The 26162-nt window shown below is 40.4% G+C and overlaps 1 protein-coding gene across 1 annotated transcript in view; it reads left to right on the top strand.

Annotated features, from left to right (window-relative positions):
* The window catches only part of LOC149284590 (prolyl endopeptidase-like), a 70228-nt gene that overhangs the window by 15946 nt on the left and 28120 nt on the right, over window positions 1-26162 (top strand). The window contains exons 7-8 of the mRNA XM_089496455.1: window positions 4676-4781; window positions 21763-21954. Of these exons, the coding sequence (XP_089352581.1) occupies window positions 4676-4781; window positions 21763-21954 (298 nt within the window). The remainder of the gene's footprint in view (window positions 1-4675; window positions 4782-21762; window positions 21955-26162) is intronic.

Genomic DNA, 26162 nt, shown 5'->3' with positions numbered 1-26162 from the left:
ATTCACTTTCAGCAATAATTACGGAGCAGTGGAGATATCCTGACCGGAGATTCTTCACGTCTTCAAGAATCAAAAAGCTGTTCCCTTTTGATGGTAAGAATTCCGATGCCTGGGAAGTTCCGAAAGTGGACACCGCAGTAGCCAAGGCTACGAAGAAAACAGCCATTCCGATGGAGGACGCGTCCCATTTCAAAGACCCCATGGACCGGCGGGCTGAGAATGCCGCCAAGAGGGCTTTTGAAGCAGCAGCGGCGAACTTTCGTCCAGCCATTGCCATAGCGTCAACTTCTAGAGCCATTAAGATCTGGCTTCAACAAGCGGTGGAAGACCTGGCAGCTATTCCAGGGACTGAGCAGGTTGCAAGAAACCTGTCCGACACCTGCTTAGCAATTGACTTCATCTCCGATGCCTCCATTGAAGCTGTCCGTGCATCTGCTAAAGCTACGGCACTTTCAGCGGTTTCTAGACGAGCGCTTTGGCTTAAGTCATGGTCTGCAGATAATGCCTCAAAACACAAGCTGTGCAGCATTCCGTTCCAGGGGAATCACCTCTTCGGCAGCGACCTCGACACGATTCTAGAATCCACCACGGGCGACAAGCACTGGTTACCTCAGAGGAAAGGACCACCTCGTTTCAGGTCTAATTATTATAGAGCTCCAAGAGACAGGGAGTTCTACAGGCCCTCTACCTCCAATCAAGACTACCAGTCCTTTCGTGGTAAACCCTACGCAAGAGGTAGATTCCAGAGAGGAAGAGGCAGAGGCAGGGACGGTAAATCAGGAAGGTTCTGACGCCAGCAGGCTCCAAGTAGGGGGCAGGTTAACCGGTTTCTTTCATGCCTGGGAAGAGATCACCTCAGACCCCTGGGTCCTTCGCATCATCAATCAGGGCTATGCACTGGAGTTTACTCACCTACCTGCCCAGAAATTCCTGCTGTCCATGCCTCCTGCAGATCCTTGGGAAAGAGCGGGATTTTTTTCCACACTCAACAACTTAATTCACGAAAGGGCTCTAGTCCCGGTGCCTCATCTAGAAATAGGAGAGGGAACCTATTCCCACGTCTTTGTCGTGCCAAAACCGTCCGGGAAATTCAGATTAATAATCAACCTACAGTTGGTAAATGCCTGTATCAGATACAACAGGTTTCGGATGGAATCCCTGAAGTCCGCCACAGAGATTATTTCATCGGGGGACCTCATGGTCACTATAGACCTGCGGGATGCCTATCTACATGTCCTCATCAGGGAAGACCACCAAAGATTCCTCCGTCTGGCCGTTACACTGCCTCAAGGTGTTCGTCATCTTCAGTTTCGGGCCCTTCCTTTTGGAATTGCTTCAGCACCACGGATCTTCACGAAACTCATGTCAGTGGTCGTGGCCTTCCTGAGGCAAAGAGGCATCAAAGTGGTCCCATACCTGGACGATTGGCTCCTAATTGCAGCCTCGGCATCATTGCTCCAATCCCATCTAGAGTTTTCCCTCAGGACTCTCCACAACCTGGGATGGTTGGTGAACTCTTTAAAGTCAAAGTTACTTCCAAACAGACGTCAGACCTTTCTGGGAATGATCCTCGATTCAGAAGTACAGAAGACGTTTCTCCCGCAGGACAAAATCCTAAGATTACGGGAATTCACACATGCGGTCCTACAGAGCAAGTCAGTGTCCCTCAGATCCGTCATGTCTTTGCTCGGTCTAATGACCTCCTCCATCTCGGCGGTTCCCTGGGCACTGGCTCACGCAAGACCTCTTCAACAGTTTTTACTGGATCACTGGGATCGCTCCAGGACGTCCCTATACAAGAAGGTCCGGCTTTCTCCCTTCGTTCGGGAGTCACTCCGTTGGTGGCTGTCAGCCAAGAAGCTTTCACAGGGACTCCCTTGGCAAACAAGAGATTGGGTGGTTATCTCCACCGACGCCAGTTTGACAGGCTGGGGTGCTGTCATGGGAAGCCATATTACCCAGGGAACCTGGTCTCCTCAAGAATCAAGCCTGCACATCAATCTTCTAGAACTGCTGGCGGTCTGGAGGGCTCTAAGGTTCTGGTCTCCAATCCTGCGGCACAAGTCCATCAGGATCCTTTCGGACAACGTCACCGTGGTGGCCTACCTTTCCAAACAGGGTGGCACCAGAAGCAGACGCCTGCAGACCCTGACTGCTCAGATCTGCCGATGGGCGGAGTTCAGTCACTGTACTCTCTCCGCGGTCCATATCAAGGGTTCACTGAATCAGGAGGCGGATTACCTCAGCAGGAACTCAGTACCTCCGGGAGAATGGTCCTTAAACAAAAAGGTCTTCGCCTTCATCACAAAAAAATGGGGTACTCCCCAGATAGACCTGATGGCCACGCAGCTGAACACTCAGGTAAAGGAGTTTTTCTCTCTTTCACCAGTCGGCCGTCCCCGAGGCCTGGAAGCACTCTCGCAGACCTGGGATTTCGATCTCGCATACGTTTTTCCTCCGCTTCCCCTTATCTCCAGAGTGCTCCGGAAAATTCGGGAAAACCCTCAAAAAGTCATCCTGGTTGTTCCTTTCTGGCCTCGAAGAATTTGGTTCTCGGACCTTACCACCTTGTCCATAGACAAACACATGCTTCTTCCTCAGGTGAAGGATCTTCTCGTTCAAGGTCCTGTTCTCCACCCAGATCCCTTCCGATTCAACCTCTCCGCATGGCTTCTGAAAGGGAGATCCTGACCTCTAAAGGATTAGCTGCACCAGTAGTGAACACCATTCTCTCCAGCCGCAAAAATTCTACGACCGCCAAGTACCAGAAGGTTTGGGAAACATTCATCGCCTGGTGCAATGTGCACGAAGTATCCTCTCCATCTATCCGTGAGGTGCTGCGCTTTTTTCAAGATGGCTTTGATAAAGGATTCCAACCTGCTACTATCAAGGTCCAGATCTCGGCACTGAGCAACTTCTTGGACTTCCATCTGGCTTCCCATCCTTGGATCTCCAGATTTTCTAAGGGAATGTGTAGACTTCGCCCTAGGCTCCGTCCATCGGTCCCGTCTTGGGACCTTAACCTTGTGTTGCACCAACTCACCACGTCTCCCTTCGAGCCTCTAGAGGATACCTCTCTCAAGCTGCTCACCTACAAGGTTGTCCTCCTAGTAGCCCTCACTTCTGCTAGGAGGGTGAGCGAGCTCCAGGCTCTCTCCAGGGTAGAACCTTTTCTCAGGATTCTGCCGGACTGCATTATCCTTCGTTTGCCTCCGGAGTTTCTCCCTAAAGTAGTCTCTCCCTTCCATTCGGATCAGGAGATCGTTCTGCCTACTCTCTGTCCGGATCCCAAGAATCCCAAAGAACTGGAACTCCACTCGCTAGACCTGCGGAGATGTATCCTGTCTTATCTCTCACGTACGTCTGCCTGGAGGAAATCCGATTCTCTCTTTCTGTCCTTTGCAGGAACCCGCAAGGGCAGATCAGTATCCAGGGCTTCCGTGAGCCGCTGGCTTAAAGACGCTATCACCTTGTGTTACGTCTCTGCGGGAAGAGTACCTCCCTCCGGCCTGAAGGCTCACTCGACCAGATCCGTCTCGACTTCCTGGGCTGAACTCTCCGGGGTGTCTCCGTCTCTCATTTGTAAGGCAGCGACCTGGAGGTCGATTCATACGTTCGTAAGGCACTACAGGCTGAATCTTCATCTCTCAGATGAGTCTCAATTTGGTCGTTGTGTCCTACAGACTGGAATCCTTCCCTCCCTATCTTGCTAATTCTTCTCATGTGCCACCTGGAATGGCAAGGGAAAGAGAGAATTCTTACCTGGGAATTCCTTTTCCTTGTCCATTTCCAAGGTGGCACACTTTTTCTCCCACCCATTAAAATTACTTTGTTTGGTTTTTATTTGTCTGAGTCTTTCTTTTTAACCACACTGGGGAGGAAGGGGGAGGTCTCCTTTTTTATAGTGTTTCCTGCCCTACCTGGTAGGCGGAGCCTTCTTCTCATGTGCCACCTTGGAAATGGACAAGGAAAAGGAATTCCCAGGTAAGAATTCTCTCTTTTTTGGAAGCCATATAGGCAACCTGGCTACTTTTAGTTACTCCACTATGTTTGTATGGATGTGGGAGGAGGGCACTGGAGGTATAACAATTGTTGACCGACTTAGGTCTTTGATGAACCTTATGGACATCCTTGGCTGTAAAATTGGATTTTTTAAATAACAGAAGGAATGGTTGTAAGGAAGTACATAGCACTGATAATCAGTCTTTTTACGACTTTACGAAGCCATGTACAAATTGCTGTGGATACCAGATGCCTACCTACTAGTATTTCAATCAACTCCTCTGTCATCCCAGAGTCTAACTATTGGCATACCTGGGAACTTCTCGGCTCCGGCTACCCGGAGCCTTCCCTTGTGGGATGCAGCCAGGACTGCACACTGACGTCGGCGGGCGGTCCCGCTGATGTCGGGGAAAAATGGGCGGGGAGCGGGGCCTGTCAAGAACCCTCGACACGGAGGAGTCGGGTCTTGAACCGGAGGAGCAGCGCTCACCCAGCAATCTCCGGGTCACACCCGGAGAGTTCCCAGGTATGACTATCGGTCATACTGCTCTAGTCTGCAATATTGTGGAATTTTGACTCTTTAACAACACAATACTTCCCCTTTGTTAATTTTTGTTTATAGTATGTATTCAGATAATACTCTTTCTTTTATTTTTATTATTATTTTTTTAAGGTCTCTGATGATGGAAAATATGTGTTACTGTCCATCCGTGAGGGCTGTGATCCAGTTAACAGGCTTTGGTACTGTGATTTGCATGCACAGCCAAATGGCATTACTGGTGAGTAATTGCATCTTAATTGTTTAATGCTTTAACCTTCGTAGTACTTTAATGTTGTTTTAACAGTATTTTGCAGTGCGTCTGGACTGAAGATTTTATATATGCCATAGATAACAGAGAAATGTATTTTGTATTACAGAATGTGCCTCATTTCTTAAGAGGGATTTCATAACATCTGCCATTGCTGCTTTTTAAAAAAAAATAAAAAAATCTTTAGAATACAGTACAGACGTTGGTACTCCTTGTTCTTGACAGTGGGATCGATGGAGAGATGCTGTAAAGGCAAATGGGGAGTTGTAGATCAAGTAGGTTAGTGTTAGAGGAGTCTGGAATCCTGCTGAATCCCTCAATGCATTTTCACAGTGGAAAAAACAACAATGTAATGCAACACTCGGCTATTCTATGTAATAAAATGCATATGCAGGCCGCTTTGCCCCTTTAACTGTACTTGTGTACAAACTGCTCATGATAACAGCAATATGATTAACCATTTCAGTACAAAAGCATAGGAATAAATATGGGTGTAAGATTCCTGTCACATTACCAAAAAATGTCCATGATGTTTTTGATCTGAATTGTAGTTTACTGGCAACTGGACACTTTTTTTTTCTTTTTTCCACTGCTCGTGTAATTTACTTCTCTCTCTTTGACCTAATTCTTTTACAGACATCATGTGTTGATGTGATCTATATGTCTAATCAGTCTGTTTTTCTTGAAATTAATACTGTTAAGGGGACACTCAAGTGCTACCATGCAGCTCTGCTAATGAGTGCATATTAAGGTACTTTGTGAATACTAATGTGCTTTTACTGAAAAAAATCACTCGCCTTACCTTGTTGTTAGAACTCCTGAAACTTCTGCGTGAGCCAGTGGGCATCAGCTGGCCGTGGGTATATTTTACCTGGGCAAATGCATTGGTATGACGTTCTTTTTTAATCCTTTCATGCGTTTCCAGAGGACTGTTAATTTAAAGCTGACATTCCGACATCATGAGCATTAAAGTGCTTTTTTTTAAAGTAATTTTTATTTTGTCAATAGAAAAGATGACTTCCAAATAAACTTAAATACAGACAACACACCACATCATATGTACAGTGTACATATCACGACAACGCCAATGAGCGCGGAACAGGAGATAATGTAAACAGAATGTACCCTAATAATAGGCCCCTGGCACAACGCCCAAAAGACGAAGGCCCAGAAAGGCACACATTGAGCGCACAGAATATCAGCGCCGGTGAGTCTGGAGTAGGTGTAAGTATCGAAAATCATCTCCAGAGAGAAATGCAGAGAAAAGAAAAGAGATAAAGCCAGAAGACCAAAGAGAAGCACCGAAAAAAGGAGAGGGGGAGAAAAAAAATAAAAATAAATAAAAAAATAAAAATTAAAATAAAAATAAATAAATAAATAAATAAAAAAAAAGAGATAGAACTCTCAGAAACCTCAGAGCCTCAGCCAGCCGAACAACAGGTAGCAGCCACAGGTCAGATCCACGAAACCGTTGCTGGCGACATCCCAAATTTCTCCATCCACGGACCCCAGGTGAGAAAGAAAATGTGGGACTTGTCATGCAGGTAAGCCGTGATCTTTTCCATCAAAAGCATATGCCAAATTTTAGCTTCAACGACGTGCAGCTCAGGAGTGCCAGATTTCCATACTTGGGCAATAGCGAGACGGACCGCCGTACAGACTCGAAATATAAGACGATGCGCTGGGTTAGACAGAGTATCTGAAGGATAGCATCTACAGAGAAGAGCCGACCAAGGCTCGGGTCGGAGGGATTCCCCAAGAGCATCGCTCAGCAAACCGAAGAAATGGGCCCATATCGGCACAAGCTTGGGGCAGGTCCACCAAATATGCAGCGGGGTCCCCACCTCGTCACAGCCACGAAAACAGAGAGGGGAATGCGTCGGGAACATACGGTGCAGGCGTGAAGGGGTGAGATGCCAGCGAGACAACACCTTAAAGCAGTTCTCCTGCACAAGAGTGCAGGCGGTGACTTTCCAAATGTTCTCATAAATCTCCCCCCAATCAGAGGAGTCGAGGGCTTGATCCAAATCGGTCTCCCATTGGCTTTCAAAAGAAGGCGAGGACGAGTACTTCACCCCCAAAGCATGGTTGTACAGAAGTGATATCGCCCCAGCGATTTTATGGGAACGCACGCACAAATGTTCATAAAAGGTAGCAACGTAATCCGGAAAGCGCTTGAGGAACTGAAGGAGAAAATGAGAAATCTGGCTGTATCGAAAAGTTTCAGACGTAGGTATGTCGTGCAATGAGGCTAGTTGCTGGAAGGAGTAGGGCCGACCGTTGAGGAGCAGATCTCCCACTGTAACCAGACCCTTGTCAACCCACCACTGGAACGGACGAATCTGAAGACCAGCCGGGAAATTCCGATTCTGGAACACCGGTTGCAAGCATTAAAGTGCTTTTGATGGCTGGAGTATCCCTTTTATAAATGTCTGAATCGTAGTTTTTTCTGTTTGTTTGTGACAGGTAATGTGCTGACCTTAATTGCATTATATTATTGTTTAAAACGTTTACCAAGCATTGTTTTTGTGGAATGACATGGAAGTGCACTTGCACTGAGATTTGTATCTCCATGTATGATAAATGGACATTTTCCCAGAGATCACCACGCAGCTACTGTTTGCTCAGATAATTCTCCACTGCCATTAACTCTACTTCAGAGCTGTTCTATGCCAAAATTAGGAAATTAAAGTTCCATTAAAGGAGAAAATTGGATCTTGTCCCTGCTGATGTTTTGCATTATGAATTTTTTACTTCCTTAGTGTCTTTGGGAAGTGTTTACTTTTTTCAGTCTCACTTTTAAGTTTGTTTGTTTTCTTCTATGAAAACCAATAGAAAACTGGAAATAATAGTCAGGTTTATTGACTGACTAATTCACCCAAAATCTAAAACAAACATTTATTCATTAAAATTAGGAGTTCAAGAACTTGCTTCTACCAAGTTAAATATTTGTTACGATTAGCTGTAAATTATTACTTTATTACTTCCCTTTTGTTTTGGTATGTGTGCATTAACCCCTTCGCGACCTTTGCCGGTTCAGGACCGTCATGACAAGAAGGTCACTAAATGACCTTTGACGGTCCTGAACCGTCAAAAAATTAAATAAGCTTAGAAAGTGATCAACGATCACTTTCTTCGCTTAAACGGCGTTACTGTAATGCCTCGATGTCGAGGCATTCAGTAACGCCGAGATCGGCATCGGGGGCCCCTCCCCAGGGCGTCAACAGCCGCCATACATTGTATGGCGGCGGACGCCCGTTTTAAAAGCGTTTAGGAGGCGATCATCGATCGCCTCCTAAACTTAAATGGTGTCGCTGGAATGCCTCGATCAGGAGGCATCCAGCGACACCAAACACTTACCTTTGGATGGGCTGTGACCGCTCCGGAGAGCGGTCACAGCCGCAGCTGCCGGTGATCTTCGCCATCAGCAAGATGGCGGCGGCCCGGGAAAAAAAACCAATAAAGAAGAAAGAGTTCGCTAGACCCTCTAGAGAACTCTGGCTCCACTTGCGGCTTGAATACAGGTACTGCATTCAACCATACAAGTCAATGGAGCCCAGCTTTCTAATCACTATGTGATTAGTAAAATATAAAAAATAAAAAAAAAATGGAAAAAATGTGCTAACATTTAAAAATAATTATGCAGTGATGTCACTTGATGAACCATCCAGTACCAGCAAAATGTGTAAGAAAAATATAAAAAAAGTATTAAAAAAATAAAATAAAAAAATAAAGTTTATTATTTTGAGCAAGTGCTAAAATTTCTCAAAAATCTCAACAAAGAGTTAAAATAAAAGCACTTCAAATACCCAAGGGGTGTCTAATATATAAAAAAATGGCTGATGGGGTAAATTGGAGTGGCCGAGCTCAAAGATAGGGCATAGGTAGAGACTGACCAAAATGGAGAAAAAAAGCGCACTTCCCAAATGTGGCATTTTAAATCTCAAACAACCCGACAAACCCATGCATGTCGGGTATCACTGCACTCAGGAGATGTTCCTGAACACACATTGGGGTGTTGTTTGACAGTGACATATACCAGAACCTGTATATCTAAGTACAATTTGTGTACTATTACAAAGTTTGACAAAGTGTAGTTGTATAATTGGTGCATGGAAAGGGTTAAAATAACAGCATTTGGAATACCCTGGGGTGTCTAGTTTTCAAAAATATATGGTTTGAATGGGTTAAATTGAGTTAACCCGCTTCAAAGATATTCCAAAGAGGAGATGGAGGCAGAATGACCAAATGACCACCTGGATTACGCATGCCCCAAAAGTAGCCTTTTACCAGCCAAACAATCTGACAAACCCATGCATGTGGGGTATCGCTGTACTCAGGAGATGTTCCTGAACACATATTGGGGGGTTGTTTGACAGTGACATATACCAGGACCTGTATATCTATAACTAAAGTACAATTTGTGTGAAAAAAAATTACTATTACAAAGTTTGACAAAGTGTAGTTCTATAATTGGTGCATGGAAAGGGTTAAAATAACAGCATTTGGAATACCCTGGGGTGTCTAGTTTTCAAAAATATATGGTTTGACGGGGTTAAATTGAGTTAACCGGCTTCAAAGATATTCCAAAGAGGAGATGGAGGCAGACTGACCAGATTTGTTAAAAAAGATTTGGAAATCATAAAACGCTGCTTGTACTTATTGCCCTATAACTTACAAAAAACAGCAAAAAAACATAAAAACATTGGGTATTTCTAAACTCAGGACAAGTAGTAGAATCTATTTAGCTAGTTTTTTTACTTGCTTTTTAGGTGAGTAAAAGATTTTTCAAATAAAAGTCATAAAATGTGTTTTTTTCAATTTTTCACCATGTTTTTTTAATTTTTTTATAGTAAATAAGATGATACGATCAAAATAATGGTATCTGAAGAAAGCCCATCTTGTCCTGAAAAAAACAATATATAACTTATGTGGGTACACTAAATGGGTGAGGAGAAAATTACAGCTGAACACAAGCACCACAAAAGTGTCAAAACAGCCTCGGTCCCAGAGGGTACAAAACGAAAAATGAGCCCGGTCCTTAAGGGGTTAAAGGCCGTAATAAGGCATGATAACAGCATACCATGATTTGTTTTTAAATTAGAGCTTTTAATGAATGAAAAAAAGGGATTGTTACACTTATTAAAGAGTTAGGTTTTACTGTGAAACAAATGTTCACTATTGATAATTAAATGGATGCTGCACCCATCACATGTGCTATATAGTTACAGGGTCCCTTTAAATTTTTGTGGTGTCCCTTTGCAATTGCATAAAGTGATTCTTCAGAATCTCCCCATATTCATTTGGTGTCTCCTGTCATCTCCAGTGCTGGCTGGAGGTACGCTGCAGGTGGGGCTTTTACATGCTGGTGCTCATGCACGGAAAGCACTCCTACTTATTTCTGTTGGAGTGCTTTCCTGCAACTAATATGCTGCTTCCATTATCAGACCACAGAGGAGGGCAGCAGCTGCGGTTTCTACATCCGTTAAAAGTGCATATTAACGTACTCTTTGAGCACTTTAATATGCATTATTTTTTAACCCCTAACGACCAATGATGTGCCAGGCATGTCACAGAAAAACATAACTTGAGGATCAATGATATGCCTGGCGTGTTATTGGGCTAAACAAGCAAGGGCTAAAGAGATTTTGTTTCTTTGATCTACTGGTGCTACTGCAATGCCTCCATAGTGAGGCATTCATCAATACCAAAAAAAGTTGCAGGGGTCCCGGGTGATTTTCCCCATGCTATCGATATGCTCCTGAGACCAATCACAAGCACCGTAGTGAGAAGCATCCTGCCTCTGTTAAGATGGCGGCCCCCAGTAAAAGTAGTAGAGTTCCCAGAAGGTCTGTCCAGACAACCATGCAGGTCAGTGGAGCCAAGTTTACTAATCACTATGTGATCCGTAAAATAAAAAATAGGTATTATAAATTTTAAAAAAAAGACCCTAGTGATGTCACCATAACGCTATAAGGGGAACCATCCAATTGCAAGAAAATTTAAAATGTACCATGACGTGTCTTTATTAAAAAAAATTTATGATTTGACCTGGGTAAATTGAATTGGCTGGCTTCACAGAGGTCCCAAATAAGACATTGGGCATAGGATGACCAGATTTGGTTTTGAAATGGCAATACGTTACTTTTACTTATTGCCCTATAACTTGCAAAAACGCATAAAAAAATTGGGTATTTCTAAACGCAGCACAAATATTAGTCTATATAACAGGATTTTCCATTAGCTTTTGTCGATGAGTAAAAGAGTTTGAAATAAAAGTCAGAAAAAGTTGGGTTATTACTTTCAATTTTTCACTATTTTATTTTTATATAGCAAATTAGATTTGCAACTAGGATTATCTGCTTGCTTCTATTCAAAATCTATCCAATCAGACCAAAGACTCTATTTAAAAACGCACATTTTTAAATCCTGTAGGCATTTTACTGACTTGTGAAGGACATATTCTGATGTTATAGTCCTTATTAAATCTGTTCTTTGGAGCATGGCTCAACATTGGCCATTTATGCAGAATGTCATCTGCATCTGTTCCCAGTAAATCTTGTAAATTTTGGATTTGCATAGCAATTGCTCCTGTAGTTACGTTTAAATATTTGTAGATCTATTCTATGAATGATCAATAAATGAACATGATACTCCAGAATTCCTATTTTTACTTATTTTTTCACTACTAGTTTTGTTATAACATTGCATTTTTAACATCTAGAAATTCCTTATTTGCCCATAATATCCAATTTTATCAGATTTCCCTTCTCCCCACTGCATGTACTCTTTACAGCAACTGACAGATTTCAATTAAACTTCCAGCTTGCCAGATGTGTTTCATTTAAAGTCAATAGGAACTGAATTTGATTCTGGAGGGTATGGGGAACCAATGGCGCAATTGGCATAGTGGAGCAGCAGATGAGAAACGGTAACAAAGAAAGATTAGTCTAGCGGCAATGTTGAGGACAGATTGGAGTGGTGAAAGGCGGGAGAGGGGGAGACCAGTTAGAAGGTAGTTGCAATAATCCAGACGGGATATCACAATGGAGTGTATTTTGATAGAAAACCTCAAATAGAGGTCTGACTATATGACTAAGATCCAGATCCCCTACAGCACTGCAGGGGACCTGGATCCTCATCCCTGGCAGCTGGTGAACGTCTGCACGATGTGCGCGGACAACCTCCGCTGCTGCCTGCCACCTCCGCCGGGGCTTCTATGACAGAGCGCTGGTGTGACATGACCTTCTGGTGCTCCGTCATAGAAGCTCCGGCGGAAGTGCTGGGCAGCAGCAGAGGTTGTCTGCGTGCATGGCGCAGACGTTCAGTGGCTGCCCCCACTAGACACCAGGGAGTCTGGAGCACAGACCCTGTCCTCCGATGACCTTCTGGGTGAAATCAGCAGTGACGCGACCCGGAAGGGAATGTCCGATGGTGTGATCAGGCATTTGAAATAGTAACAGTTTTCTGACGCTCGCGCCAGCAGCTGTTATAGGCGATCGCGAAGCAGGAAGCCAGCGATGATGGCTTCTGCTGACAGGGGGGAGTCCAGGCTATCAAACGAGCCCTTCTCTCCAATAATATGTGATACATTTGAAGTGTATCACATATTATTATACAACACTGTATTCCCCCTAGGGTAACTAGGATGGATTACACACAAGTGTGTACAAAAGAATAAATAAATACATTAAAATTAAATAACAGTTCCTTTGTATTAACTCCTTTGAAATTAATTTTAATTAGCTGGTCAACTTATGCTAAAGCAGATAAATATTATACATGAAATGTGTATGTATCTCTTAATAAGTTCGATGAGAAACTGTTTAAAAATATGGCTGTGATGATAGCAACACAGTTGGAAATTGTACATATGTAAACCATCAAGACACATCTCTAAAATAGTTAAAATTAAATTTCAGGAGGTCACCATGTTAATATTGGGCAGATTTAGGTCTATGGAATTTACTGTAGACATGAAAACATCTTCGATGAGCTTATAATCGCATATCAAGCAGTGTGTTCAGATACAGCCCCCTAGTTTCCGCACTGTATGGTCAAAAAAGGGCAACTAGCCCCATACACAAAACATTTTGGTAAGAAATTCTTGCTGGGACCTTTTCAAAAACATCAGAATTCCACAAGTTGCTCAACTTGGCCACCAACAGTTTCCTTCAAATAGGGCATTGCCTCTCATGAGCTTGCTGTGGGGGAACCCCTAAACTGAACATGATCCAAACTCTGAAATTACTGAATAAACAAATTGCAGACTACGCTGGTACACTGAAGTACGTCGTAACCAGTTACTGTTTTATTTTGTTTTTCTTTATCAGTGTGATTTCTCAATATTCTTTTTTATTACTTGGCTATAACAGTGGTTTATTACAGACAGACACTGCTGGATAACTTCATTTTGTTTAATGACCTGTTTCAACTACTAGAATTAATATCAAATATGATATTGAGAGTTGGTAGCCCTGCTACTTAAAAAGATAGTAAGGTTTCACAGGCAATTTTCTTAATGCTATTGTAATTTTGCCCTTTACAGTTTTTATATACCTTTGAAGTAAAGTAATGTAATATACAGTAAATTAATTTCTGAACTGATAGACCTGCCCCGACACTTGTCTTTATAATGTGACAGCTTCACTGGGACTCTCCATAAGATGCAAGGTCTAATCTAACATTACTATATATTTGTATCATAGAGTATTCTGTTTCATCCTATCTTTTTTTTGTCCCTTCTGTGGAGGATGGGCATTTTTTTTCTTCTGTCTGTTCTCACTTCTTTTCCTGTTTCTTCTCTTCATACATTTTATTTACTCTCTAAAAGATGAAACCCCAGTCACCTGTTACAAAAATAAAATACAAGCTTACTGCTTAAAATTTGATTTGGAACCAAACAGAGTATGCTTACGTTCCTTACTGCATCGGGGGACCCTTGAAGCTATATCCTACATAACAGAGCGTTTGGCTGCAGGCACCATACACTGATGCGAGTCTCACCATTGCTGGAGTAGGCCAACTTTCCAGCATATTCATTAACTTTTATCTAGAAACTTGTAGTTATTGCCCTCACACCAGGTGCAAGAATGCGTCGGGATATGTTATTTTATGACAAAGTTTCTGTTTTGTAAATTAATTTGTTATTAACCCCTCAATTAACCCTTACACCAACATGCTTCCATCACACTAGTAACCTTTTCGCATCACAGCTGTCTTCCAGGCACTACAACAATTTAAGACAACTTTATAATAGACAGTCTGTTGTGAAAGAGCCGCCAAACCGTTAATCTCTGTATGACAGTTGCATTATAGCCTAGGGCCGGCCCAAGACAAATGCTGCCCCCCCCTTCCGACGCCAGGGGTCATTATCTACCCTTCCTCTCCCTCCCTATTATCTACCCTTCCTCTCCCTCCCTATTATCTACCCTATCCCCCCTCCCCCTTTGTACTTCACTTACCTTTCAGCAGTCCTGCGGCGAGTCTCCCTGCTCGGTCTCGGTGCGCGATGCTTTACTGCTGAGCGCCGGAAATTACGTCATATTCCGGCGCTCAGCATTACAAGCCGGCACTGAGACCGAGCTAGAGGGCTCGCAGAGGAGAGAGAGGGGTGCCGAGGGGGTACTGACAACTTGGTAAGCGAAAACCACTCTGCTCCCCTCTGATTCCAAACACTTATCTAAAAGGCGGTGCAGGATTCCAAGCTGTGCGTGGAACAGCCCATGTGGGTTCATCAGATGAATAAGTGACATGATCAGTACTCTGTTTTCATGAAGTCATATCTCCAAAGCATGCTCCTGGCATGCCTTAAAGAGTGGATTTTGGAAATCCCTACACTATAGAGTTAATTGTTTTATAATGTAAATGATTTTGCGGTTTGCACCATTGATTTTATGGTTTAAGTTCTTAAACTGTGCAAGGAATAAGCTTTGATGTTCTGTGCTACATGTAAATCTTTTAAGTTGCACATTGCAATTGTTTGCTTGAGGGTTGCACACAACAATAAAATAATATCTAAGGAAATATACAAGCAAAGATTGATAAAGCTATCAGACAATTAGGCATTGCTGAAGGCTAAGTTAAAACGTGTTTCTACTTGCCGTGAAGTCCACATCTCTATGGATTTCCCAAGAATAAATGGCAGAATTTTTTTTTATCAATTTTAATTCTTATTGTGATTTATCTGTGTCTTTCTTTAGTGTGTTTGTAGTAATTGATTACGTTGTATTTGGCACAATATATTTACCTAAATCCTTATGTCTGATTCATAAATAAAGGGCCACCACTGGAATTTAATCGTTCAATGACTGTAGATTATACAGTGGATGTTGAGCTTTGTAATATATGTTATTCTTCAACAGAACAAAAAGATATTCTGTAGTCTCAGCCTTGGAAAACAAGGCTTTCAGCTCCGAACATTTTATGTCAGTCTGAGGCAGTATGGCATTTACCCAGCCAAGTGTCAAGATCACAAATAATAATCAGTCAACATCACAGTGTAGGTGTTGAAGGCATCATTATATTCGTAAAGATAGTAGAGGACTTAAGTACAGTGCTGCGAAAAAGTATTTGTCTCCTTCCCAATTTCTTTTTTTAGATAATCCAACTAATTTTAATATTAGACAAAGATTACTGAGTAAACGCAAAATGCAGTTTTAAAATCATTTAATGGATAATTGGGTTCAATTTCACTAGACACGTTCAGGTATGATTGTGCTGGTCCTGTTGAACCGAAATATCAATTAAATAGAAATGAAACACACTAAAAGTTCCCAAAGAGCAGCACATGATGCCACAATCTAAAGACGTTCAAGAACAGATGAGAAACAAAGTTACTGACATCTATCACTCTGAAAAGGATGTATCCTGCTTTACTTATTTGTCACATTTAAATGTTTCAGATCATCCAGCTAATTTTAAGTAAAAGACAACATGAGTAAACACAAAATGCTGCTGTTAAATGATCATTTAATTTATTGACGGTAAAGAGTCAATCAAAACTTATATTACCAAAATGTACATTTTTGGTTATACCTTTTAATAAACATACTAATAAAAGTCATGTTTTAGGGTGGGGTTATAATAAGGGTATTTTTTGATCCCAGGAATGGGATTGGTTTATTTGCAGTTGTAACTTACCCTTGTCCCCGCTGGGGCATTATTTTGGAATTGTGTTGTGTGTGCCCTCACCACACACCCCTGCCTTTACACACACACACACACACACACATATATATACACACCAGCTTACAAACACACAAATACCTACACTGCTCTTACACACACCTGACCATACACATACACTGACCATCTCACACCAACATATATACATACACTGCACTCACACCCCTTTCTCCCCATCTCTTACCTTTCTCATCTTCTTTCTTCCATCCAGTTGTGGGAGCGTGAGTTCTGTCATTTCAGACCTCTGCTTTACTGCTCCCTCATTACTACGCGTCGGCAATTGATGCCGAGCGCCGGGACATGACGTCATCCCCGTGCCGTATCAATAGCCGGCGCGTAGTGATTAGGGAGCACGGAAGCCGAGGGAGGTCGGGCCCCTGCTGATCAGGGCTAGTTGGGGAGATCACGATCTTGCACCTACCTCGGCGCGGCCCTGAAGACCGGCCCAGGGGAGGCGGCTTCTCCGCTCGCCCCTCCCCTATAGATTAGTGGGGACTCTCCGGCTCGGTAAGTTTTAGTACCTGGCGTATGACGACCCCCGACTTTTGAGAAGATTTTCTCGGGTTAAAAAGTCGTCTTATACGCCGGCATATACGGTACCTTAAAATACGAGGTAGGGGGGAAAAAAAAAGGAAAGCCTAAAGGCTGGGATATCATGGCGCAGTGCATTGCATGTGTGAAAAGCGATTGGTAGGATAATATGAAATGCTATAAATCTCAAAATAATTCCAAAAGTTTAAAGATTATTAAATTCTACATTTTTAATATTATAAAATTTTTGCGATAATTAACTTTTAACCTAATTAATAAACAGATTATATGTGTTCACCGCTTTTGCTGAATCAGTGATTAAAGTGGACTGTAAAAGTATTCTGTATGTGATGGTAGTTGTGGTGCCTGAGAGTGACAATAGAGTTAGGGTATGTGAAAGAAATTGTAGAGTGCGCCAGACTTGAAGCTATCCATACGGATAGCTTCTGACTTCTGTGGATGCTTTTTCCCTTTAGTCCTACTCAAACTAGAAGTGTATGAAAGTATGGCATCTATGATTTATATGACCTTCTGATTGACAATCATACTTGACTTGATCACCTGAGACTCGCCAAATTCAAATGCTAGACTTCAAAGTAACAATTTATCTTTTTTGTGGCAGCATAAAAAAAAAATTGATGTAAAAAATTTTAAAGGTCACAGAAAGTCATCAAGATGGGAAATGTTAAAAGTCAATTTATAAAAATTAAAATGCTTTTCCCCTTGTAAATGGCTCCCATGCAACCTTTTCCCTCTCAAATGTATATGTGTTATTTGTAATCATAGGAGGCAAGAAATGGAGGTAAGGACAGTCATGGAAACATTTGAGGTACAGATGTGCAGTTGGTTTTCTAAGCCATATACACTGTATAGAAAAGTATTAAAGGATAAAGTATTACTAGATATCGTAATCATTGCTCCAGACTTACTGAAAGTAGCTGCTTTGCCAGACTTTGTGCTATAAGCTAACACTGCTTTCCCATTACTCCCATTACAGACTTGTCTGTAAAGCAAACCTACTTATCTCCATGGAGTGTATCAAATCTAACCTCCTATTCAGTACCTTCAATTTTCTACTACATCCAACCACAAATACCCTGTCCACTAGCTTTATAGCCGGTGACATTGCAACTTATTTTAAACATAAAATTCACACTAAATAAAACAACTTGAAATCTCTGCATGCGGTTCCTCCTGCACACAACCTCCATTTAACTTCTGTGGTCATTAAATATGCTTCTGCTCTTTTATTTTATGTTGCCCAGTCACATTTCTGCTTAAACTCTCCAAAGTAAAAACCGATAAATACGTGGGACCCGTTGGGATACACCAGAACACTGGAATTTGGCAGTTGTAGTACCATTTCACAAAAAAAGGTAGCAGGAAAGACCAATAGATCTTACGTCAGTAGTTGAGAAATTAATGGAAACCATGCAAAACGATAGGATTGTTAAATTTATATAAATGGATGGTAATGGTTTGCATGATCAGAAACCTCATGGATTTACTGATGGGTGATCAAATTAAACTAACTTAATTTATTTTTTGTCTGGGTAAATAAATAATATAGAAGGGAGGTGCGGTTAATATAGCCTATCTAGAGTTCAATAAAGGCTTTTGACACTGTCCAACTTATAAAAAAAAAAAATTGAAATCTTTAGGTTTGGATGTAAAAATAGTTGAATGACTAAGGCAATGGTTGAGTGACAGGAGACAGACGGCTGTAGTTAATGGTGTATATTCGGGGGAAGGATTTGTTACTAGTGGGGTATCTCAGGAATCGGTATTGGGATGCATACATTTTAATATTTTTATTAGTGAAATAACACTAATGGTATGTCTTTTTTTAGATGATAAAAAGGTCTGCAACAAGGCAAACCTCCCAGTTGGAACAAGTCAAATAAAATCATTACGTAAATTAGAAGAATGGTCGACAGTGTGGCAGCTACAGTTTAATATTTATAAATGTAAAATAATGCACTTTGGATAGTGAAAGACAACAAAAGAGTGAGATTTAGGAGTAAATATTTTCAATGACTTAAGCGTAAGCATCAGAAAACACAAGCAGGGCGCTGGCTGTTATAGTTATGACATTTTATAGTATTGTATTCAGTTCTGGAGACCCCATATCCAGAAGGATATTGACACATTGAATAGGTTTCAGATGAGAGCAAAAATGGTAACTGGTTTATAGGATTAAAATTGTCATTAAAGACTAAGGGATCTAAATATGTATAGCATAGAGGAAAGAAGAGAAAAGGAAGATGCAAGAGAAACAATTAAATACTTAGAAATTTAACAAAGCGCAAACTTAGGTGTAATGTAAGGAAGTTATGCTTTATAGATAGGTAGTAGATAAATGGAAAAAAGACTCCCTGAAAAAGTGGAAGAGGCTAATACAGTGAGGGAATTTAAACATGCATGTGATATGCATAAAGACTACTCTTGGAGAGGACTAAGGACTTATTGCATTTTGAGTCCTTATATCAGATAAAATGTTGGCTGACTAAATGAGCCAAATGGTTCTTATCTGCTGTGAAATTCTATGTAGGTTTCCATTGCTTTTTCCAGCGTTGGCATTAACAGAATTAAAGTAGATGAAGGGGTGAATAAGCTAAAAATATCATCTGTAGATTCTACTACACAGAATCATAAGCTACTCGTTAGTATATCAATTAAAAAAATCACCTTTTTTACACATAATTCAGTGAATTCCTGATTTGATTTTAATAAGCCACTTCATTTTGTAATGATTACCTTTCCTGTAGGCAAAGTTTATGTATTTGTTTTTTCTTGCTGCTCCATCAAGAGTTGGGGAATAATCAGATGCAGTCAGTAGTTTTGAAAAGGACATGATTGTGGTTGCTGTCCCTTTTTTTTTTTTTTTTTTTTTTTTTAGTATTTAACTTTTTATAGCAATACATTATTTGGCAATAAAATGTTAAGCATGTCTGACAAATGGACAGCAAGACATATTTTTGCAGTTCATCAGTTTGAATACCACTTCCATCCTCCTGTATTTGAATCGGTGGAAATGGTAATTTCATGGTAAATTAATATTCCATGCGTTCAAGTATTCTTATAACCAGAATGAGCTAGTATATTTCATTTCACATTGGCTTAGCAAAACTAAATCAATGCATTCCTTAACTGACCTCTAACTCCTATTGAAATCTTTTGTAGAATGTAGAATCACTATACACATATCCCCTTTGAACCCCTTTACATTGCTGCTGCTGCTACTACTGTATAAACATACATACATATATCTGTCCTTGATGAATGGTGCATTTGCTATCTTCAGTGACACGCACCTTCATACTTTAAGGTGGCAGGTAATAATCATTGCTTTTGACATTTATTAGTATATTTTCGCATGGATATAAAGCAGATGGAGACCATTTAACTCGCAATGCTCCGTTTTGGTTTTCTCCTGTAAACCATTGTTGATTTAAACGTGGACACTATTAGTATGTCCAGTATTAACTTATCAACTTAACCCAAATGATCATTCTTTGGATAGAAATTCTTGTCACTGCACAATAGAACAGAATTAATATTAAAAATTATGGTGTACACAATGTACAGGATATATAATACTATATTCCTGGAGGAGCTTATTGGGATTGGCCCTTTGTAATCCATAGCATGTTCCCCTGGGATAGTGGTTTTCCATTGGATGTGCAATGTGATTAGTGAAGGTGATGTTCAAGATAATTATTTGTCTCTATTAAGTACCTTGTATGTATCATAACTGATAAAGGATATGACAGATGCTCTTGCAGTAAATGTATTACATTAGAAAATAAACACAACAAACCCCTATCCATTTGTCACTGCCATGTAATCTAGCAGGTGCCCCCTATACGTGGATATACCTGAAACATTTATACATATAACTGTATACTTTATTGTGCTGGTTCACAGCTGGCTATCCTATATTTAATTCTTAGGCTGTATTTTTTTCTTTTAGTGTTTTAACCCAAACCTGGACATGCCCGCATGGATAGAAAGAGTTTAACAGGTTCTACGGTTGTATTCACAGATGACACTCATGTATAGTTTGTTCAAATAAAATACATTAAAAAAAAAAAAACAATAATAAAAGGATCAGTTAAATTATGCTTATGTACCTTTGTTCACTAGGATAACATCACAGTGGCTTAATGGGCTGCAAGGATCATTGCCAGGCGCCATATGCTGATCCCATTGCAGAAATGGGCTAACTTTTATACCTTTAGTAGTACATGAACGTCTTTTTACCAAAGTGTACACTAACTCTTACATAATGAAATGTTAGAATTATGTTTTACAGGTCTGATTGTAAAGATTAAATTTCATAGAAATGTCAATGAACATAGGCCAACTTTACATGGAGGTTTTGTTTGCGATCATCAAAATTAACATGTCAACAAAACATGTCAAATATAATCTTATGAAATGTTAGAAGCAATGGAGTATGTTCTTAAAAAAGGATGCAAAGGATGTAGTCAGGGTGCACAGGTTGCTTTACATTATTACCCATTGAACCTTTTACCAGTCCTCTCCTGGCTCTAGTCGCATTTTTATTGTGTGGCAGCCGCTTCTACAAGTAGTTACAGATTAGAGAGCCTTTTTGTGTCAACTTGTCAAATCACTCAGGTTTAGCCTTTATTTAAAGGCCAGCTCAATCTTCCCTCAAAATAGACATGTCTCTGATTTTCTTTTTATGCCATCTGGTGAGACCTCACTCGGAGTGTCTGGAGACCATATCTCCAGAAGCATGTAGATAATTTGGAGATAGTTCAGATAAGGTCTACTTAACTGGTTTGTGGATTGCAGGACAAAATTTACCAGGAGATCTAAACATGTATCGCTTGGAGAAAGATGCGACAGGGGGCATATGATAGAAACATTTAAATATATAAAGGGAGGAGAGTATAAACGAAGAAAAACTAACACATCAAGACAACATAGTCTTAAATAAGACGGGCAAAGGTTTAAAAGTAATATTAGGAAATATTAGTTTACTGAGATGCATGGGATATGCTTCTTGCAGAACTGGTATAGGCTAATACAGTGAAGGAGTTTAAGTATCCATAGGATGAGCATAAGGCTATCATAGATGTAAGGGCAGGGACTAAGGAAAGTGTTTGGAAATTAGGGCAGACTACGTGGACCAAATAATTCTTATCTATTTTAAAATTTCCCAAGGGATGTTTTCTTTACCAAGTTATTTATTTTTTTCTTCTAGGAATTCTCCCTTGGGTAAAGCTAATTGATAATTTTGATGCAGAATATGAGTATATCACCAACGAAGGCACCGTGTTCACCTTTAAGACCAACCGCCATGCACCAAATTATAAGTTAATCAACATAGACTTCAATGACCCTGATGAAGTCAAGTGGAAAGAACTGGTTCTAGAACACAATAAGGATGTTTTAGGTGAGTTTGAATGCAAATATTAGAATCGTACACAAGAAGCATAGACTTTTTTTAGACTCTGTCACAAAATATAATTGCCTGTTTATTCAAACCTTGTTTTCTTTACTCTCATTTTTTCAGTTCTTCTCACTATTTCTATACAAAACACCGTTACATCCCTGTACATCCCTGTACTTACCTCATTGTTTAATGTGGCTGAATTGTTCCAAAACATAGGTGTTCTGTCCCTTTTAAGAAATGTTTTGCTTTCAATATACAACTTAATTGCAGATACAGAGCTACATTTGAATGTCTATATCCGAGAGAAAATAAGGATAAATATTCTTGGGCAAGCCATTGTTTGATCACCGTACTCCAAAATGTAAATATGTTATAAAATGAAATATGCTTAGCTGTATCCCATTTTCCTTGTTGCAAACATCCTTTTCAGTGACATGTTTTTGATGGAAAACTATAGCTTAATGATTTACAGCGCTTCATGAAGATACTACCCAAAATAAATCACGCTATAGCAAAACAGTTTGGGTAAAAAATAGTCCTGATAACATTATTAATCTTTTGTGCTGTTGGTTTTAACTCCATTTGAACATATCCCCAAATATATTTATAAGTGCCTGTATTCAGGATTTATGGTTTTCGCAGATTTGCATATATAATTTGTACATCGAAGAAGCTTGCTTTAAATATTAAGTAAGATCCAGAGTCTGTCTGTATATGTTGCTTAGATGACAATTTGTAATCGTAACATATTATGTTGATCAGAGATATGCAGTTAATTGTACAGTATGTATGTAAATGAACCATTTATCAAGAACTGCCCATTTACCCTCTTACCGACTGCTTCCCCGCTTCAGTCGCACAGCTCTTCCATGATCATGCACAGGCATTAAGTGCATGTTTTCTTGCTCGCTTGCCTTTCTCCTTTAGAAGATGGGGTCAGAGTGGCAGATAGCTATCTGTCTCATAGCTCTTTCTATCCCGTTCTACAGTGCTGGGAAATATGAGGGTCCTATATAAGTCAATAAATGGTGATATGGAAAGAAAGTACGTTTTGAGGTTAATTTTGAAATAATGATGCAATCCTTTGATTGGCAAGCCAATGGGAATTTAAATAAAAAATAACTTAAAATAGTTGAAATTTTTCTAGTCTCCTGCTGTTTACTGCATAATTCTGGATATGACAATCTCACATCATTTCCAGTTTCACCACAAGGTTAATCAAGGGACTAATCATTTGTATTCTCACCATGGTGAATTAGCCTTTCCGAGGCAATCAAAAACAGTTGGGGTTAATTAATTCAACTGAGAGATGTGCTAAATTTAGTGCTCATTGGAAGTGGGAACCATGCATGGTTTGTGGACCTTTTCAATAAAATGTAAACGTGAGGAAAATGCACATGCCTACGCTTTGCAGTCTCCCCTAAAATGCTGAGTTATTAACAATATATTGTTTTGTTTACGTACCATAGTAGAACATTAATATTTTGGCACCTTCTCTAACTAATTTATTTATGCTTAGTGGGTTTAAAAAACAAACAACCTTCTACAGTGGTATAAGGCAGCACTATACCATTTATATGGTGTTCAACATCTACAAGATATTCATTATTACATTGATCCAGATAAAAGCAAACTAAAACTTTCTTAAACTCATGCCAGTTTTACCTATGAAAGTTTTCCTGACTTCAAGGGTATTCTGAGTAATCTCTTGATTAACAACCAGTTACAAAAAATAACATTGGATGAATGTCCCTTCCTGAGAAGAAGGTATCAAATCCATTCTTTAAAGGCTTCCACATTACTTGTTGTCATGGCTTTTCCTATTATAAAGAAGCTTTCTATTTGATCCCACATTTCCACCTAGCTACTGTTCTGTCTCCCTATGTGGCCTCTAAACTACTGGAATTTACAGTCACCTAACCAACTTTAATACATCTAACACACAGCTTGACCCTTTCTCATTTGACATTCTACCGTGATAGCCCTCACAAAAATGTCTAACAATCTCATCACTGCTAAAACAAAAGGTCGTTTCTCCTTAATTATCTTCTTAAATCTTTTTGCAGCCGTTGATGCTTGTGACCACCCCTTTTCCGGCAAACCCTTCATGCTTATGGCATCTGTAATACAAGACTCTTCTAGCTTAAATCCCTCTCTGACCATTAGTATGTTATTCTCTAGCCATCATTCCTCTGCCCTACAGTTCTCTGCTGATGTGCCTTGTGGGATCAGCTCTGGGGCATCTGCTGTTCTCTATCTACACCATATCTCTAAGAAAACCAGTCTCTTTGTTTTGGATTCAGTTGTCACCTCTACACTCTTCTAACGCACCTCGCTAACTGTTTGAAATTGCTTCCTGAAGCTTTAACACCTCCAAGACTGAGCTTTTGGTTATTCCACTGGGCTCCCCATGCCCAGTTCCTGATTTCTCATCACTGTTGGTGATGGAGATATCACCTTGGTTCTCTGCCTTGGAGCTACACTCAACATCACCTTCTCTTTAATGCAAGAAATGCAAACAATTGTAATGTTCATGCATTCCTTTGTGATATAACAATTATATTGCAATTATTAAAATTTCCCACTAATGTTACGGAGCACCACCTGTAGTACTACCTTGCAGTATGTTTGTATGAACATTCCTGGGAACTTTCCAGATTTGACCCAGAATCTTTGGTTGAATCCTGCTTTCCTATGTTTCTGCTCAGGTTCTTATTTCTCTGAGTAGGGAAACGGTGTTTGGCCATGTCTACTCCTGCCCACTTCCTTCCTACCCCACTCATACTCTTACCCCACTAGGGCCATATTCACAAAGCCACTCTCTCAGAAGAGGGAGTGCAGTGGGTAGCCTACCTGTAGAAGCTCCCAGTTATGTGTCTAAACTCAGAGAAGGGAATTAATTCAAGTTTATTAATATGCTTACCCAAGCAGGGTCTCAACTTGTGTTTCAGTCCCATCAACAGCAGGACCCTCTTCTTCTGTACAAGTATGTCTTAACATCTATTAATGTTATTATCAAATGCAATGGTGCTGTTTATTTAGGGACTGGGGAACCTTAGCATCATAGTTCTTGAGAAATAGCCAGGGGCACGCTTTAATCATATTCCTTCTGTCCTTTTAATCTGGAAGAGTAGAAAAAAAACAAAAAAAACTACATAACAACACTAACAGTGATTCAGGGATATTACCTAATTTTAATAGTGTTCATTATTATGGTATTAACCGATCCTAATCTCTGCTATATTCATCACCACTGTAGAAGTGGTGCATTGCTTTGTCATTAACCTCTTGTGTTGAAGTCAGGGTGAAAGAGCACAATGAAAGCATAATCAGGACAGGAATCTGTGCTTTTTTATTTTTATTAATGACTGTTCAACAAATTTGACATTTTGTGCCTTATTCATTTTGCTTGCACAGATGCTATTGTAAACTTTCCATTCTGTGTTCTTTTATAAATCCCTGCCTAGATAAATAGATTTGATTATTTTTGACAATGAGAATGCCCTTTATGCATTTCTTTCTAGCAGAAGTATGTTTCGTGTTGTGTGTGTTACCAATGGAATAACCAGCATTAAGCTTAAAATAATGCAATGTTGGTTGTCATTACATTAATTAAGCACAAACACATACCACAACCTTGTAGGGATACTTACCACCAGCAAAAAAGCTCTGATTTCATTTAATGTGTATTTAAAAAAATGACACCTGTCTTTTGCTCTGTGTTTAAATATATGATGGATACATTGAAGCAGATTCAATGTATAACAGATTTCCACTAGCCAAATTTCTGCATTTACGTGTTTTTCATATTTTGCCCATATAATTTTGTTGGTTGCAATAATATGAGGAGGAGGGACAACTCCAGTCCTCGAATGATGCAAACAGGCCAGGAATTCTGTGTATCTTTCTGTCAGGTGTAGGGGGGCAGCAATCTCCCTGGTACAGAACTGGAGGTCTCAGGAGATCAAGCCCCCAGGTGTCCCGCTGCACAATGGGCCTATTGACACTATGGCAGACCGAGGCAGCCTTCTCTCATTGTAGGAAACATGAATTCTACTTTGTATCCAAGAACTCTACGGAACACTGTCAGGCCATCTGTTTGTCAGCTGAAGCAACAAGAAAATGATCTGAAATGCGCAAGCAATTTTACAGCAGAACAGTTGAAGAAGACCAAACGTAAAGATTTGGAATGGTACGGTCAAATTCCA

Source organism: Sceloporus occidentalis, unplaced genomic scaffold, assembly GCF_023333645.1.
Source record: "Sceloporus occidentalis isolate IW3139 unplaced genomic scaffold, rSceOcc1.0.p SCAF_90, whole genome shotgun sequence".
NCBI lineage: Eukaryota > Metazoa > Chordata > Lepidosauria > Squamata > Phrynosomatidae > Sceloporus > Sceloporus occidentalis.
The sequence above is the reverse complement of the archived record's forward strand: the minus strand, read 5'-3'. Positions and strand labels throughout refer to the sequence as shown.